This window comes from Paroedura picta, chromosome 14, assembly GCF_049243985.1.
Source record: "Paroedura picta isolate Pp20150507F chromosome 14, Ppicta_v3.0, whole genome shotgun sequence".
NCBI classification, from domain to species: Eukaryota; Metazoa; Chordata; class Lepidosauria; order Squamata; family Gekkonidae; genus Paroedura; species Paroedura picta.
The window spans coordinates 22,791,636-22,810,143 of NC_135382.1; the positions used below are offsets into that span (position 1 = coordinate 22,791,636).

Genomic DNA, 18,508 nt, shown 5'->3' on the forward strand with positions numbered 1-18,508 from the left:
GCAGAAACCCACTAACCATCCGTTTCAGGGCTGTGATTCACACATTCTGTGAATAGGGCAATGAATGAATTTTCCACTCAGGTACAGCTTTCATTCCAATGAGCCAGAACCCTGATTTTCTATTGTTTTGGTTCATATAAATACAAGTTGTGACCCCATGGGAAATCCATAACTTTCCCTATTCACATGTCATAACAATTACATGCATCATGGGCCCCCTATGTTTCCTATACATGAAACATGCAGGTTTCTGCTTTGCCTCAACACCAGCATAAGGTTTTCCGAGGTCACTGAAACTGACTTTGAGAATGAATTTCTAACTCTTGAAGTCCTCACTGATCAGTGTAAAAGAGGCCTTCCACTGATGTCTTCCTCTCAGCCAGCGATATTCAGGGGTATGCTGTTTCTAAACGTGGAGCCAGTAATGAACTCTCATGGCCAACAGCCATTAATCTTCCATGAATTTGTCTAATACTCCCTTTGAAAGCCACTAGCATGCAGCAAGACTATAACATTTTTGCGGGCCAGCCAAGGCAGAATAAATTATGCAAGAATGGGAAAATATATGGAGATCTTCTTCTGCATACTAATACTTAGGTCTGGGAATCTGCCTCTTCTTTGTGTGGCGTTTGGTACATGTAATCTTGGCCTCCTAGCTAGGCCTGGTCAGCCCTGAGGCTTTCCCCTTGCTACCCCAGCTGTCCCTAAGATTGTGCAGAGCTGGTATCCTGAGTCTGCTTGGCAGCTTTTCAGCTCCCGCCATTTCCAGGAGTAGATGCTAGAGATTTTGGGAACCCGAGGGATGATATGGAACGCTTGCTGTTCAGCGCTGCCTTTGATATATCCCTACAGGTGTACGACATCCCCCCGTCAGTCAGCAAGGACGTCCCCGATGGCCCGACACGTGAGGAGACCTATGATGTCCCCCCTGTCTTCTGCAAGCCTAAGCCCTTCGACCCATCCCGACACCCGCTTATCCTAGCTCAGCCTGTAGCGCCACCAGCAGAACCTTACTTGCCTGAAGATGTCTACGATGTGCCACCAGCTGCCAACAAGGGCGTGCCCGAGGCCCAGGAGATCTATGACGTTCCCCCTGGCTTGAGAAAGCTAGCAGGCCAGGAAGTCTACGACATCCCACGAGAGCTGCCGGTGGGCAGCAAGGACGGGGAAGGCGATTACATCTACGACGTGCCGCCCCAGGTGGACCGGGAGGGCAAGACAAGTGACGGCAAGCGGCTCTCGGCCTCCAGCACGGGCAGCACCCGCAGCAACCTCTCCAACTCCTCTCTGGACATGGTGCCCGTCAAGGAGGCCCCAGACAAGGAGCTCCACCTCGATCAAGCAGTCGCCATGGAGACGCTGGCCCGGCTCCAGAACAACGTCAGCACTGCCGTCTCCTACCTCATGTCCTTCATCAGCGGCACATGGCGCAGCCCCGAGCAGATGGAGGCGCAAGCGGCCAGCATCCAGGGGGCGGCCGAGAGCATCAAGGGGGCACTCAGGGAACTGCTGGAATTTGCCCGCGGCGTCGTGAGCAACGCCGCCCAGGCCTCGGATCGCTCCCTGTACTCCAAGCTCAGCAAGCAGCTGCAGAAGATGGAGGAGGTGTACCAGGCACTGCTACGGCACAGCCAGGCGTTGGACAGCTGCGGCTGGGCACCCAGTGCCCTAGTGCCCGGCAAGCCCGGCGCCCCTGACGACCTAGAGCATTTTGTCATGTGCTCGCGGGGGGTACCCGACGACACCAAGCACCTGGCCTCCTTCCTGCATGGCAATGCCTCCCTGCTCTTCAAGCAGACCAAGGCGCCCCCTGCCTCCCTGGGGGACGGCAGCCTCGGCCACGGCGCCCCAACCGATAAGGCAAGCAGCATCCAGTCCCGGCCCCTGCCTTCTCCACCCAAGTTTCTGCCGCAGGACTCGCCCGAAGGGCAGTACGAGAACAGCGAGGGCGGCTGGATGGAAGATTATGACTACGTGCACCTGCAGGTGGGGTTGGGGAGGCAGGACGGGGAGGTGTGGCCGTATCGCGGGAGGGGAGGATGAGACCGCCCTCCGCCCCCTCCATAGTGCGGAATTACGGGGAAGCTGGACTCCCCTTGTTTGTCCCTGGTTCCCGTTCTGTTACTCCCAGGGCATTTCGCACAGCCAGGTTATTTGTTCTTACTTTGTTACGTTCCCCACTTGTCTCCTCCCGAGTAGTTTACAAGATCATTCTACTGTCTTCCATTTAATCCTCACCCTACAAGGCAGGATAGCCTCTTGTGGCGCAGAGTGGTAAGGCAGCAGGCATGCAGTCTGAAGCTCTGCTCATGAGGCTGGGAGTTCGATCCCAGCAGCCAGCTCAAGGTTGACTCAGCCTTCCATCCTCCTGAGGTTGGTAAAATGAGTACCCAGCTTGCTGGGGGGTAAACGGTAATGACTGGGGAAGGCACTGGCAAACCACCCCGTATTGTGTCTGCCATGAAAACGCTAGAGGGCGTCACCCCAAGGGCAAGATATGACTCGGTGCTTGCACAGGGAATACCTTTACCTTTACCTTATGAGGCAGGATAAGCTGAGAGAGAATGTCTGATCCGAGGTCAGCAGCGAACTTCCATGGCAGACTGGAGATATGAACCTGAGTCTCCCAGATCTTAGTCTGATCCAGCCTTTCTCAACTTTTTGACTGTGGAGGAGCCCTTGAAATAAATTTTCAGGCTTTAAGGAGCCCTGGAAGTGTTGTTGGCTGGCCTCACCTCCCTGCTAGGCCCCTGAAGTGACATAACCACCTATATTCTTCACCTTCCTTTTGCTCTCTCCCCTTGCCTTTATTACTACTCATGTAAGATGGAATGAAAGGCAGGAACAGAGAAGACAGCCCAGAGCCCTCCATACCATGCCACAACTGACTCTCCTCCCCCTTGATTTTTGCACTCATGGCCTACTCACCGAGCCCTCTGGGTAGAGGCAACCAGTTCCCTAGTTTGTTGTCCAAGTCTATGAAGGCAGATGGAGAAAGGCTGTGGACCCCCTCTGGAGTTCCCACGGACCCCTGGTTGAGAATCCTTTCTTTGACCACTACACCATGCTGCCTCCTATCTCCTAAAAGTGTGGCTTGGGTGTGATGGCCATGAGAATACCTCTTCCTTTGGACATAGGTGCTCAGTAGTGGACAGCTAATGTCCAACCGTGTGCCTTCTGCTTCTCCACTGTCAACAGTAACCCATCTCTCCATCTGAGCAGTCCAGTTATTCACTTTTGATCCCCATCCAGAGCTGGATGGCCCAGACTTCCCTGATCTCAGAAGCTAAACATGGTTGACCCCAGTTAGTACTGTGATGAGCGACCATCAAGGAAGTCCAGAGTGGCTACACAGAGGCAGGCAATGGCAAGCCACCTCTGGTCATCTCTTGGATTAAAAACCCTATGGAGATACCATAACTTGGCTCTCCTCCACCACCAGGTCTTCTGGTTGTTCCACCACCACCTGGTCTTCTGGTGCTTCTGCTTCCTTGTTCTGGGAAGCCCTTCTGAGAGGCTGAGCTTCTCAGAGGTTACTGTCTGAAAGCATTGTTCAGAAGTTTGAAGGAACTCATTTGGGTGTTGACAGCTCTTTGCTGGGGTGGCAGTTGACCCAACTGACCCAACAGGCTGTGTGCAGTCTTGGCCAAGTCTGTGCTTGTGATCTTTTGGATCTATCACCACCAAACACAGTCCTGTATAACGTGTCACATTGCAAGTGACATGTAGATAGGGTAGGGTTTCCAACTCCGGTTGTCTGGAGATCAGTTATAATTCCGGAGGACTCCAGGCCCTGCTGACTTTCTCTTGTCCTTTGAAACTAGGGGAAGGAAGAATTTGAGAAGACCCAGAAGGAACTGCTCGAGAGAGGCAACATCATCCGGCAGGGCAAAGGACAACTGGAGCAGCAGCAGGTCAGTAAGACGGACACGCGAGGTCCCAGAACTTCGCAGATGATACCCGGCTGGTCAATCCCTGCTGTGCAAACCCAGCTTCAGCCAGAAATTTGGTTAGGTGTCTCCTGAGCTTGGCTCAGTTAGGAAGGTTGTAGTGAGCACAGTTCCACCAATGACTTGTCTTTACTGCTTTGTGAATCTGCCCTCTCCTTAGGAGATGGGCCAGGGGTAGAATATGCTCAGTTGCAAACAGTGGTGTACCACTGGGTATCATTTTAGGCTATGCCTGCTGACTTAGTAAGTCCCATTGCTTTGGAGTGAGCCTGCACGGGATCGGGCTGCAAGTTAATAGGATGTCTGAATATCCCACCTGGGCCAATGTAACTTTTCTAGAGCACAAAGCCTAGTGCAGAAACATGCCTGTCATCCTCTACGGCAGGCCTCTTCCTCCTGGTTCCATAGGTCCCCTTCTCATCCCAAGGTTCTGTCCCCATGCTGGCTGGGAATGGGCATGTGTGTCAACGGCCAGTCTGCTTTCTTGGGCTCTCTGAATCTTCCACCCCTCATTTGGGCCTGGTGAAGATCTGTGGCTTGCAGTGATGCTTGGTGCTTATGCCCAGGTCTCAAGTTTGCTCTTGAGATTGCAGAGACAGCCAGGAGGCTTGGAGGGCCCAGGACTCATTGGTAGAGGATCTACTTTGCACACAGAAGGTCCCAGGTTCAGGTCCCGGCACCTCCAGTAAAAAGCCTCTGGCTGTAGGTGATAGGAAAGACCTTGAGCTGAGACCGCTAAAAGTACACAAAGCTGGCTTTGATAGGCCGTGAGTCCCTCAATGCATTCATTGCTGCTCCCCAACCAACCGCCTGCTCTTTCTGCCTGCAGCTGAAGCAGTTTGAGCGCCTGGAGCAGGAAGTCACGCGGCCAATCGACAACGACCTCTCCAACTGGACGCCGCCGCAGCACTACGCCCACATCCGTGGGGGCGGCACCGCCCTCTGCCCCTCTGACCGGCAGCTGCTGCTCTTCTACTTGGAGCAGTGTGAGGCCAACCTCACCACTCTGACCAACGCCGTGGACGCCTTCTTCACAGCCATCAGCACCAACCAGCCGCCCAAGATCTTCGTGGCGCACAGCAAGTTCGTCATCCTGAGTGCCCACAAGCTGGTCTTCATCGGGGACACTCTGTCACGCCAGGCCAAGGCCCAGGACGTGCGCCACAAAGTCACCCACTACAGCAACCTGCTCTGTGACATGCTCAAGGAGATTGTGGCAACCACTAAGATGGCCGCCCTCCAGTACCCGTCGCCTGCCGCTGCCAAGGACATGGTGGAGCGGGTCCACGATCTTGCAAACAGCACGCAGCAGTTCCGGATGGTTCTGGGGCAGCTTGCATCTATGTGAAGCCCCTTCGTCCTCCTTGAAGAGGAGGCCTGCTTACAAGCCATTCCCTGTAGATACCTTACTGGACAGCTGCCTGCAGCAGAACTGACCTTAGGTAGAGGGGTGGCTTGGTTGGCTGGCTGGCTGCTCCCTCTTCCTCCCCTTCCCCAAATCGTTCTGTTGACACAGACTCCCATGCCAGCAAGTTCCAGAGAATCTGATGCAGGCCCTAATCCTGTTCTGCTGGGAAGGAGTAACATTTATAGTCCTGATGGCAGGCAGGGGCTGGTCATAGAAGGCAAATAATTATTTTTTTTTCCTGTCTGATTCTGAAATTGTTTGGTTAATAGGCACTATTTAAATCAAATAAAGAGACATAGAATCCAAGCAGTTAGAGGGGTGATGGGGAAAGATTTGTGTTGTGCGTTTTTGTTACTGTGTGTGGTCACGAAGACTCGTGCACCACAGAGTGGATGAGGACCACTTTCCAGTTTGAGCGAAGGTCACAATGGGGTCACCTTGATGGCAGAAAGTCTCCTTCCACGGTACCTGTTTGGGCAACGATGCCCATGTACATCAATAAGGGGATCTACAGTGACAAGGTGAGGCCCCTGTACAAGCTGGGAAACAATGCTGGGCATCTGGATGTCATGAATTTAGAGGTAGTTTATTGAGGGGAATCATATCTCTCATTCGGAACCTGGCCATAGAGTGTGGATTAAGAGATCCACAAAATGGAGCTAAGGACTAGGGATGGGCATTAACCAAGACAATGTGGTTTGTTTTGGTTGGTGGTTTGTGGCATGCCACCATCGAGAGCCATGAATCATCAAGAGATGAACTAACTGTTTGGGATTGTGATGTAGAGCCCCACCCCCCACAGGTATGCTAGAGACACCAAGCTTTCAGGGGATCTCTGACTGACTCTCCTCTACCTGCCCTCCCAGGTTTAGTGAGGATTGGATTTACGGGGTCCAAATTACAGCACCACCCCTTCCAAAGATGTCCCATCCTCCATTGTCTCTAATAGAGGGGGGGAGTAAAAAAAAAAAAAAGCAAGGGCAGCAGGAGCCCAAGAGAACAGAACTGACGTCCAAGAGAATCTCTGCAGTAGAAACTTTAAGGGAGACATTCTGGCAAGCCCAGCAGAAACAAGTGGCCAGCCATGAACTGGCCAAAATTCTTCACAAACTTTGATTTGTGAGTTAGTTCCTGCCTGTCCTTACTAAGGACAGAGAGAAGAGAGTTCTCTAAAAACCTGAAAGTTTGCATAAAAACCTGGAATGTTAAAAAACATACACCAGGGCATTTAAAACCTCCAAAATTATAGTAACAACAGCTGTAGCTGTAAGAGAACAGTGCCCACTGAACTCTTATTTGATGCCTGGGAAGGGAAAGAGGCAACTGTGAAGGAGGGGATTACAGGAACAAATGAGGGGTCTCCCACAAATCCTTGCAGCTTCCACGCTTGTAATTAACAAATTTAAGTATTCATGTCAGGCTTAGATCTCAGATGGCTTGGCCATTCTGATTCACCGTCTTGTAGCATCACAGAGCCACTGGGCTTGCTGCTGTTTGCTTTTAACTTGCCAGTCCATCCCTGCATGTAACAGTACTACCAGAATGCCCAGCTTAATGGGCATTTGGGGCGACGCAGCAGACAGGATAAAATTCTCACCAAAATATGGGTAGTTGGGAGAAAGTTAGATGTGAACTTTGGGGCTGAATTCTGACTCCAATTATAGGTCCAAAGGCATATGTGAAAAAATCGTTTCGTTCTGACCTGGTGCTTGGGGGACAGTGATGGGACAAGAGAGTCACCATGTAGCCAAGAATGGAGTCCTGGGAATATGCAAGGAAAATGCATGGAGATCTTTAGAGGGTGTTGGACAGAGACCATCCTAATTACTGCACTGAGCTGGGTTTGCAGTTGGAAATCCAAACCAGTCCCAAATGGACCAATTTAGACTCAGAAACTCTTACTGAATCAAAGTGGGGTTACACCCAATTCTGCCCCGTCTCTCTACAGGATCTTCCTCCCAAAATTGGGCACAGACTGGAAAATTATGTTGCAAGGAAATGAAATGGCCTTGATTCACACAGCTCTATAATAAAGGAACAGATGCAAATTTTAAAAAGACGCTTCTGTTGTAAAGAATCGAAACAGGACTGTTTTAGAATCTACTCCAAAAATAAAGTGCAGCATTTGAACCAAAGCCTGAAAATAGCCACAAATAGGAAGTAAAGAAAGGAGCATCTTGCAGGGCCCCAAGAGCTTAAAAGGAGAGAAACCAGCCTTGTTAAGAGATTTTCAACAACTGGGTTGCTGATACATGTTAAAAAACAAGGAAAGGGCAACAATAATCCTTGTTACCTTGAAACTTGGCTAGCATGATGGCTTGGTTCCCGCTTGCTAACATGGCTATTCCTTAGGTGAGTCCACCACCTGTATCTCTGTGAGAATCTGACAAAGCCAAGTTCTTAACAGAAGACGTGCCCTGGATAGCATCTCCTGCATTAAGTTTCCCCGCTGAAAGAGATGGATTGTGTTCATAGTGTTGTTTGTCATCTCGTCAATAAGGAGAAATGGGCAGTTCCTAAGGCTGCAGGCAGCGTGTTTCCTCTCAGGAAGACTTAGCTGAGCAGGTTTTCTTCTCCACCCTCATTTTAACTAAAAGCAACTGAGAGGCTAATGAGATGGGAACCATTGTAGTTCACCCTTTACCTCATGGCATTTTGGGTATTTGTCTCTTCCACACACACACACACACACACACACACACATGGTTGCAATATTCTCTGCAGAGGGTAACTTAAAGATAGCATACGAGTATCTCATTTCCTAATACAGACCATAACAGGTTCAATTAGGAGTGGAGTTAAATTGGGAAACCCACGTGGGAAAAGGAATCCTTTTCTTCTCTGTGTTGTCCAAATTCAGTTTGTGAGGCCTGGCCATAAAGGCCTTCTGTAGTGTGGCATTCAGCTGAGAGAAGAGCTAGTGGTCAAAGCTTAACTGCTGGGAACTTGCCCTCAGCCTAAGTGCCAGCCTGGTGGTGTGGTTAAAGAGCAGTGGCCTCTAATCTGGTGAACCTAGTTCGATTCCCCGCTCCCCAGCCAGCTGAGTGACCTTGGACCAGTCTGCTCTCTCAGAGCGCTCTCAGACCCACCTGCCTCACAGGGTGTCTGTTGTGGGGAGAGGAAAGGAAGGCAATTTATGCCACTCTGAGACTCTTGGGTAGTGAAAAGTGGGATACAAAACATGAACGTTTCAGGAGACTGGCAGGTACCTTTAGGTAGGGCCATAAGATCTAGAGTTACAACTCATCTTTAGACTACAGGGATCAGTCTTTCTGGAGACAATGATCTTTTTTGGGGGGGAGTGGACGGTATGGCATTCTATACTGCTGAGATCCTTCTATCAACACCACCCCCCCGATGGCTCCATCCCAAAATCTCCAGCAATTATTTTATTATTTATTTTTATTATTAGAATTATATATCACCCATCCTGGCGAACCAGCTCTGGAGATGTCAGCCTAGCTTGGGAAATTGTAGCCCTAGCGTACAGAATTTCAAATTTCATTCTCCTTCCAAGGGATAAGGATATACCCCTTTTAGCAATGCAAAAGCCCTGAAGGGGGCCTTTGAAGGAGCAACCTCCAGGAAGGCCTCCTGAGGCCTTTCTGGCCTGACCACAAAGATGGCGGCCATGTGGGATTCTCAGGCCTTGGCTCCATGCTGTGTGGGCAAAAGGGGTGTGTGTGTGTTTGGAGGGGGGAGGATGACTGGCTAGGTTGCGCTGCAGCCCAGGTCTGTGTTTAAGCTGTGTTGTGCAGGAGGTAGCATGAAAAAGACACAATCAGGTTGTGAAGGAAAATAAGCTTTTATCAGACTCCCCGCACTCTTCTGCTGTTCCCAGCTCAGGCTGCTCAGTTCTCTGCCATGACTTTTTCGGCCCATTCACTGAGGGCACTGACACGGGCGTACACAGCAGGGGTGGTGATAGAGCAGCGGCTGCTTCCCCAGGACACGATGCCCACCAGCTTCCAGACACCTGCATTCTGGCACACGAGGGGGCCTCCGGAATCACCCTGCAAGACAACACAGTGGAAACATTGTGAGGGAGGGGGGAGTCCAAGACCATGATCCATCCTTACACTTGGAGCGCCCCCACTGGGACGAAGGTATATTTCGTGTCCATCTCTGGGAGGTGCCAGCCCTCTGCTGTCCCTCTCCAAGGGAGAAGGGTGCAAGCGCTCACCATGCACGAAGAGGAGCCGGCTGCACCCGCACAGATCATCAGGTCCGAAATGTTGCTGCCCCAGGATTCCTTGCATTGCTCATTCGAAAGCAGGGGCAGGGCAGTCTGCTGCAGCTTGTTGGGGGTTGTGAAGGCTGCAGCAAAGAGAATCGGGTCAGGACACACGGCTTCCGCTTCCGCATTTTCAGTAGCAGCAATAACAAAATGTCACTGTCCTTGGCCAAAGGCCGTTGCAATACACCAGGGGTAGTCGAACTGCAGCCCTCCAGATGTCCATGGACTACAATTCCCAGGAGCCCCTGCCAGCGAATGCTGGCAGGGGCTCCTGGGAATTGTAGTCCATGGACATCTGGAGGGCTGCAGTTTGACTACCCCTGCAATACACAAACAACCACAGAAGGAAAAAGAAAACTGGAAAATACTACAAATAACAGACACAGATGTTAAGACGATGAAGACTCTCCCCGTTTCCCACGCTCAGACACACAAGTACCCAGCTTCCAGCATGCGTGTCCAAGCAAATGGAACTCTGTCAGTATTTTCCGATTTCAGGGGCATGGAGTTAGGACTTTACTTAGGACAGCTTTTGCTCTAACCTTCCTGGCAGCCAGTGCATTCTGTTAGCGACATAAGGATCGCTGTCCAGAGGCACAAAAATTGATTTATCGTATTCTGACACGGCAGGATAATTAGGAATTATCCTCATTGAGGACTGAGGTTCAACATAAAGTGAGCAGACTAAAATTCATTTCAGAGAAATATTCCTGCAGGGGGGTGTTAAAAGAAAACAGCCCAAGCTGCACGTGCCCCCCTGTCCCCTTCCCAAGAATTCCCCCTGTCTTTAGTCCTCCCCCCCCTCCCCACGGCTGAAGACTAGCTGTTAGCAAGCAGACCAAGCATACCCCTAGGACCAGCACGCCCTGCTCGGGGTCACATCAGTGTTTGCAAAGATGACAATCCCAAATCCACATTGAGAGAATGGGAGCAGTGAACTGTTTGCTTATTCCTCTGAAGGCTCATCTTGGTAAGAACAGGAAATGCCCCGAGAAAAACAAGCCCCTAATTCCCCAAGGACTCTCCACCACCCCAACACACACGCTCCTGGCTGCCCTGTTCATAGGTCACAACGACTGCATGTACAATCCATGTACAGTGTGCACCTGATTGTTTTTTTAATACAAGTGCTGAGTCGTTCTCGCGTTATGTTCGACTCATGCACAGCTAAATGTGATACAGGCTCCACATTGCTCCAGGTATGGTCCCTAGTTTCACCTGCAAACGAACGTGTGTTGGATCTTTTCTTACAGACAGATGGATGTAAATACGTGCCAGATGTACGTGTATTCGCTGCAATATAGGGATGGGGCTTCTGGTGAATGCAAAACAAGCCTGCTGGACAACTGCATGGCAGTCACACATGCCAGGCTGTAAACTCAGTGAGGTGGAGTGAATGGATGCAGCCAGCAAATCTCAGCTATGTGAGAACAGGAGACAGAGTAGCTCTCCATGTCCCTGACACAGAGGCCATTTGGAGGACCCCTCAGTCTTTAAGCAGGTAACCCTCTTCTCCAGGGATGGCTTTCAGCACCCCTTTTCGTAGAGCTTTCAGAGTTCCAACAATTGGCCAACTGCCAACTGGCCAGCCTTGATATGAAGCCAAAATATTGAATAAGGCAGAAGAGGCTGTATCACTTCTGACTGTAATTCAAGGGGTGGGGTGTCGGTTTTCACCATCAATACAGCAAATTAACATAAGGGGTTTTGCTGCATACAAGAAGATTTTTAAATGTGGGGCAGCCTCTGACAACACGTCCTGCAATTGGACATGGTACAGTCCTGAACTCTAGCACTGAGGTCTATGTAAAGAGTAGATCAGCTCTTGGCATTCTAGAACAAGCTTAATTAAGTAGTCAGGCCAGGAGCATATAAAACAGCTTAAAGAAAGAGATGGAATCCCTTTGTTTAAAAGCTTGGGGAGATAACGAACATTTTGACCTGGCATCTAAAGGACAATAAGGTAGGTGCCAAGCAAACCTCAAGGGAGAGGGCATACCCAAAGTAAGGTGCCACCACTGAGCAGCCACTGTCTCTTATCCCCACCTGCTTCATGTCCGTAGTAAGGGACCATGAGAGCAGGGTGTTAGAGGTAGATCTTAACTGGTGGGCTGGGGAATATGAGATGCAACAGTCCCTCAGATACTCTAGTCCCAGAGCTGTTTTTTGTACTCTGCTTTTTGCTACCCGAAGGAACCTAAAAGTGGCTTACAAACACCTTCCCTTCCTCTTCCCACAACAGACACCCCATGAGGTAGGTGGGGAACTGTGACTGGCCTAAGGTCACCCAGCTGGCTGCATGTGGAGGAGCAGGGAATCAAACCCGGCTCTCCAGATCAGAGGCCACCCCTCTTAACCACTACCCCAAGCTGGCTCTTAAGGCTAAGAACATGTGCTCAGTTTGGAAACAGATGTGCAGTCAAGTACGATTTTGTAGGCCAGCCTAGATCAATGTTAGCTCCACTTCTCCATCTCCTCTGGAGGTGTCCCTCCCTCCTCCCTGCTACTTCAGAAAGCATTTTACCCTGGGATGTGCTGTGGCCAGGGTCTGCCACCTTTGGCAACCAACGCATCTCTCTCAGCCTCAAACTGGGGCCAAACAGCAACCCCCCTGGCTCTGCTGGAGGCAGGGAAGCCTGTGGCCAGACCCACCATTGTAACGTGTCTTGCCCCATCCGCTGGTGGCACAGAGGTCACCACTTTTGAACTCATCTGCAGCATCCGTCAGGCACACGGGGGACACCGTGGCGCTTATCTCGGCAGGCGTGCTCAACTTGATCAGGGCAATGTCATTGTTGATAGCCACGGGGTCCCAGTCTGGGTGGGTAAAGACCTGGTTGGAAAAGAGGCACACTGTGCATTAGTCCTGGAGACAGCGATGTGGGGAGGGGGCTTCTATTCTCCTTGCCCTGCCGCTAAGTCTTGTGTCTCAGTGTGTGTTTTTTCACACCAGGGGTGGTGCTGCACCCTTTGCCCCGTGGTGAAAGAGAGCTGTGAGCAGATTTGCGGAGGAGAGGTCCAAATCACATCTGCAAGACACAGCGAGTAAAGGGAACCTCCCTACTCAAAGGCAGCCAACCTCTGAAACCCAGCACTAGAAGGCGCTCTGTGCCCTGTTTGTTGGCCCTCCAGGACAACTGGCTGGCTGCTGTGTGAAGCAGGAGGCTAGACTAGATGGACCGCTAGTCTGAGCCAGCAAGGTGCTTCTTGTGTTCTTACACCCCTCCTTAGTTAGGAACCGGAAGGCTGAGCGACAAGAACAATTTTAAAATGCAAATATTTATTACAATAAAGTGCACAAGTTAAAAAATTAAAAACATAGATAATTCACAATTGTATACCATATATCATTTCACCACTACACATGGAACTGAGACCAAACGTGTTTCATAGATTCATAGAACTGGAAGGGATCTCCAGGGTCATCCTGTCCAACCCCCTCTACAATGCAGGAAGTCACAACTGCCTGCCCACCCACAGTGACCCCAATTTCATGCCCTAGTGACCCCTCCACCAAAGATTTCCAGAATCCAGCCTGGCCTGGAAGAAATTCACCTATTATCCCACTCTGTGTCATTGCACCCCCTAAGGTCCCAGTCCTCCACAGCAGGGCTAGTCAACCTGTGGTCCTCCAGATGTTCATGGCCTACAATTCCCATGAGCCCCTGCCAGCATTTGCTGCCAGGGGCTCATGGGAATTGTAGGCCATGGACATCTGGAGGACCACAAGTTGACTACCCCTGCTCCACAGGTTCATTTCCCAAGTCTCCAGGAATTTCCCAACCTAGATTTGGCCATCCTACCCCCATCCCCCACTGAGGCCAGGGTTGACCTGATGGTCCCAAGGAGGGATTCCTGCAACAAGCGGCTTCCTCTCTGCTGCCTAGCGAGCTACAAGACTTCCTCACCCACCTGTTGAATTCCCAGTTTTTGTATGTTCTCTGCAGAAGAGCTCCGGTCATGTTCCCCAAGCACTACGACGTTGGACTTCCTGGGGGACAAGACAAAGGCAACCACTTAGGGGCACAGTTAAGGAAACAGCCACCCCAGAGCCAGTTGCTATGGGCCCTGCACTTCCAGGGCCCCTGCATGGTGCCTCCCACCCCCACCCGCCCCAGATCAGGGCTGTAGCCTTTTTTCTCGCCCATTTTCCCTCTTTAAAGATACTTGGAGCTCTTTCTACTAGGAGTCCCTCTGCCCTCCTGCTGCAATTGTCCTTTCTAGGGCCCCAGAATCCCTAAACTGGCTCTGATGCTATGGCTCCGCAAATCCTTAAAGTGCTCATGAGCAGATCAAGGCCCTGTCGCCACTTTGCGGGCCATAGGGAGCCACGGCCACCTTCTCATGCCCTCCTGCCTGCCGCCCCTTTCAAAGCCCATTTTTAAAATGGGCTTTGATTCTAGTATATGAACATAACATCCAGGTCCACAGTATCGAACTAGCCTTGATTCTGGGAGCCAAACCACACTGGCAGTTTCTTCTGCTCCAAATCACACACAAACACACACAGACACACACAAGTTGCATCTGGCTCCTTTCTCTTCTTCCCTGTGGAGGTCCAAAGAGAAGTTGAAACTGAGTAGACACAAGAGCTGGAGACCCCAGGAAGGATAAAACAACCAGGGAACGATTCAGAACAGAAAAGCAGCCAACGGGGAAAGACTGGGTGTTCTGCCACTACTCCACTCAAAATTGCTTTTCTCCCGAAGCCAATTTCTATTCTTTCTTTTTTTTAAAGAAAGAAATCCAATCAGGACTTCCTTGCATGCATTTGTTAAGCAATGGCCAGAAACAAATTGGTTTCAGCTCAGTGCGATCCATTTTGGATGGGAGGCAGGCAATTCATCACTGACCAGCAACTGGATGCTGGTGCAGCATCAGGAAACAGAACGCTCTGGCCTAGAAGCAGACATATTGTTCAACTGAGGACCATGTTGGTGTCTCCACATGCTTTGGGGGTCTGCTACCCCTCCCCCCCTGGATAGCTCCCTTGAACGAATATGAGGCCAGTCCAGGAGGGTGAATAGGCATCTAGCCTGGCCCCCTCTCCCATTTTGCAGCTTGGGTTGTCTGGCTCTTCATGTCCCGCAGCTATCAAGCTGTTTAATGTTTCGTTGGGAACACAGACCCACCGGATGAGGCTGCAGAATGGAAGGCTGACCCTCTGGACGAGCTGTGGACCCGCTCAAGGGCAAGACTAAACATTCCCTCTGGCGGGACACAGCCCTTGAGCCCCTGTTTGTCCACCTCTGCTCTCAGCTAAGGACCCTTGTGAGAAAACTTTCAATTCACCCTTGTCCTGGTTAGACACAGCAGGCAACCCCACCTGGGGCAAAGGGCTGGCTACACTCAAAGTCCTTTCCCTTGCCGATATTTCTGGGCTTTTAAAAAAATATATGAACAGCGCAGAGGGGCAAAGTCTGTACTCACGTCACCCCGCAGTGGGCAGCGGTCACCACCCAGTTCTCGCTGACAAGAGACCCGCCGCAAAAGTGCCAGCCACTCTTCTCCTGCAAAGTAGGCCAATAGAAGGAGATGGTTAGTGTTGCCAATTTCCTGGTGGGGGCTGGAGTCCCCCTGGAATTACAGCCAATTCCCCTGGAGATCATGACAGCTCCTGAGCGGGGACTGCACAGCATTCTATCCTACTGAACTCCCTTTCCTGCTCGGAAACCCATCTTCCCCAGGCACCTGGACTCTGGGCAGGTGCATAAATATTTTGAATAAACAAAAGTGTGGGATTCAAACTATCTCCACTGGGCAACCTGACTGACCTCCTAGTCAGCTCTCTGCCATCAGAAATGGGGACGGGTCTAAGAACGGGGCAAGGGGGAAAGCAGTGCAGTCCAAAGGATCTGTATTTGGAAATAAATCCAAATTCAATGGGATTTGGTCTCTGGTGAGTGTGCTCTGGATTGCAACCGACGTCTGGCAGAGCTAGGAATGGGAGTCAGAGCCCAAGAAGAGACAAATTGTAAGGAATAAAGAGTATCAGGATCAGTGGGCAATTGAAGCGAGAGGGGCAGTGAATCATTTGTTAAAATGGAAGGGCGTAGGCTTTGAAGCCCAGATATTTAAGTACAAGTTGGCTGTTCTTGCTCTGTACCTGGAGGCATTCATTCTGTGCTTGATCAGAAGCACTACCCTTTTAAAAGCATAATTTTCCAGATCCTGGGGCTCAATTCTGTTTTTCTTCAGAAGGTCCAAACAGGATCCTGAGAAATTCCCAATCCGTTTTTACCTGCAACGAGACCTGCCAAGGCCAAGATCCGGGCACTGCCTCTTCTCCGTTGACAATGCGAGTGTAGCCGCTGATGACCGGCTCGATCGCAGGGACGCCGCAGTCTGGAAACAACACGGAATTCATTAGCCGTTCCCCCCATTTCTACACACGGACCACACAGCAGCCACTAGACAAGCTGACCAAACTCCAGCCCACAAACTTACTTTGTGCTGCACTGGCGAATACCACACAGCTGAGAAGCCACAAGATACTCATGCTGGTTCTGAAGGGGACACGTTCAGGAAAGTGGCAGGGGGCACCATCTTTTTTATACTGAATGTCCCCAGAAAAAGGGGCAGGGAGCCAGCTGCTACTTGGGAAGAAAGAGGCCTGGCCTTTGATAACGTGGTCGATAACTGGCAGGAGCTGGCCACTGTGCCCACTTGGGGGAAAGGGAAGTTATTTTTAGACAGATCCCAGCTGGAGGGTTTCCACGGTACCATCTTTTAGGGACACTGTAGAAGCCAATCAAGAGTGTAGAACCCAATGAGGAGTCAAAATGATTCACATTGGGGAGATTTGTATTGTTTTCTTTTGCCCTTCAGGGTGCCATACAAGTCTATCTTGCAGTTCTACACTTTATTTTATTTATATCTTGCTTTTCTCCCTGCCAGGGACCAAAACTATCTACATTTCTCTGTCTCCATTTTATCCTCACAACAACCCTGTGAGGTAGGTAGAGCTGCACAACAGGGACTGGCCCGAGGTCACCAGCAAGCTTCCATGGCAGAGGAGGGATTCAAACCTGGCTCCCCCACATCGCAGTCAGACACCCACGACACCATGCTAAATGTTGAGGGCCTCTGTAGCTTTATAACTGGCAAAGCTACTGCCTTTAGTTCCAGGAAACCACAAGCCTGGTACAGTAGGTATTTATGTGGACCTCGGCTGCCAGTCCACCGGGGAAGAAAACAGGCACAGAACCTGTTCAAAAGGTTCAGCTGAGCAATGGCACCAGATGCAGCTGTGACTGCAGCTGGAATCCGTGGGCACCCTGTCTCTTGGCTCTGGCAAGTTCTGCAGGGCCTGCAAGACAGAGCTCTTCTGCCAAATTTGTGTCCCCAACTAAACACGACCACAGATACATCCTAGCCTGGAACAGAGCTGCTGATGGTGACCAATCTTTGGGAAGTTTGACAAGAACTGACTCTGCCACTGACCATAGAAGCTGCAAAAGGTTTTAACTGTCTGTTTTATTTTATTATTACTATTTAATAGTTGTTGATTACATGCCGGTGGTGTAGCGATTAAGAGCAGTGGCTTCTAAACCAGCAAGCCAGGTTTGATTCCCCGCTCCTCCACATGCAGCCAGCTGGGTGACCTTGGGCATGTCACAGCCCTGATAGCGCTGTTCTCATTGAGCAGTCTCCCTCAGAGCTCTCTCAAACCCCTCTACCCCACAGGGTGTCTGTTGTGGGGAGAGGAAGGGAAGGCGACTGTACGCCGCTTTGAGACTCCAACTAGAATAGAAAAGTGGAGTATAAAAACCAACTCCTCCTCCTCCTCTTCTTCTTGTTCTTCTTGTTCTTCTTCTACTCTGACATAAGCCAGTTTCAGGAGAGTGGCATAGAAATTTAATAATTAATAATAATATTAGGCAGAGAGCAGGGCTTGTGAGGAGGACCTTAACTGGTGGGCTGGATAAGATGGGGGATGATCCTTCAAGTACCTTGATCCCAACCACCACTTTAGGGGTTTAAAGGTTTTTAAAAAATGCCTCCAACAGATGGAAAGTCAGTGCAGATCTTACAGCCCCCATGTTTTACTGCACACACACACACACACACACACACACACACACACACACACACACCTGGTACCCTATGAAATGTTGCCAACCTCCAGGTGGCACCTGGAGACCTGCTGCTATCTCCAGACAAGCATGATCAGTTCCCCTGAAGAAAATGGCTGCCTGGAAGGGTGGACTCTATGGCAGGGCTAGTCAACCTGTGGTTCTCCAGATGTCCAAGGACTACAATTCCCATGAGCTCCTGCCAGCAAATGCTGGCAGGGGCTCATGGGAATTGTAGTCCATGGACCTCTGGAGGACCACAGGTTGACTACCCCTGCTCTATGGCATTATATCCTGCTCAGGTCCCTCCTCTCCCCAAACCCCACTGCTCTCAGCCTCCACCCTCAAAATCTCCAGGTATTTCTCAATTCAAACCCCAGGGGATCACCCATGTTTGTCTAAGTTATGTGACAAATATGATTTTCAGATCATGGCCATACACTCCTTGAAGAAGGCTGCTTGAGAAAAGTATAAACCGGTTGCCTGTTGGAGAATAAGATCCTGTTATATGGGATAATTGAGCGTGCCTCAAGGACTTTTATTGTTTTGATGGAGAAAAATATCCTATTGCATGGAATGACTGCACATATCTTAAGGACTTCTGCCTTTTGTTATATTGAGGAATGTCTTATGTCCCATAGCAGAGACATAATATTGCATCTGATATAGTAACACTTACCTCTAATCGTACGATAAATAGTTGTGAGACCATATTCATTGTGTGGCCTTGTTAAAGACAATCACTTTGATGGCCCCACTTAACCTTGTTGCCCAGTGGTCAGGCCAGCCCTGGCTCCAATCCTACCCAGCTGCGACAACAAGGGGGGTAAGACTGTCC

At 50.4% G+C, this 18,508-nt stretch overlaps 2 protein-coding genes across 3 annotated transcripts in view; one reads left to right on the top strand and one right to left on the bottom strand.

The window, feature by feature from the left end:
* The window catches only part of BCAR1 (BCAR1 scaffold protein, Cas family member), a 42,322-nt gene extending 36,658 nt beyond the window's left edge, over positions 1 to 5,664 (top strand). The window contains exons 5-7 of one of the 2 annotated variants that reach the window (XM_077309876.1): positions 853 to 1,986; positions 3,825 to 3,914; positions 4,780 to 5,664. In XM_077309876.1, the coding sequence (XP_077165991.1) occupies positions 853 to 1,986; positions 3,825 to 3,914; positions 4,780 to 5,298 (1,743 nt within the window). In that variant the 3' untranslated portion in view covers positions 5,299 to 5,664. The remainder of the gene's footprint in view (positions 1 to 852; positions 1,987 to 3,824; positions 3,915 to 4,779) is intronic. The other variant, XM_077309877.1, reaches the window with a different exon arrangement.
* A 3,480-nt stretch (positions 5,665 to 9,144) lies between these two features.
* LOC143823481 (chymotrypsinogen A-like) lies at positions 9,145 to 16,158 on the bottom strand. The gene is made up of 7 exons (XM_077309855.1): positions 16,043 to 16,158; positions 15,837 to 15,940; positions 15,026 to 15,105; positions 13,508 to 13,586; positions 12,248 to 12,428; positions 9,542 to 9,675; positions 9,145 to 9,371 (listed from the first exon to the last, which is right to left on the bottom strand). The coding sequence occupies exons 1-7, from the start codon at positions 16,092 to 16,094 to the stop codon at positions 9,210 to 9,212; spliced, it is 792 nt and encodes a 263-aa protein (XP_077165970.1). The 5' UTR covers positions 16,095 to 16,158; the 3' UTR covers positions 9,145 to 9,209.
* Positions 16,159 to 18,508: the final 2,350 nt, after the last annotated feature.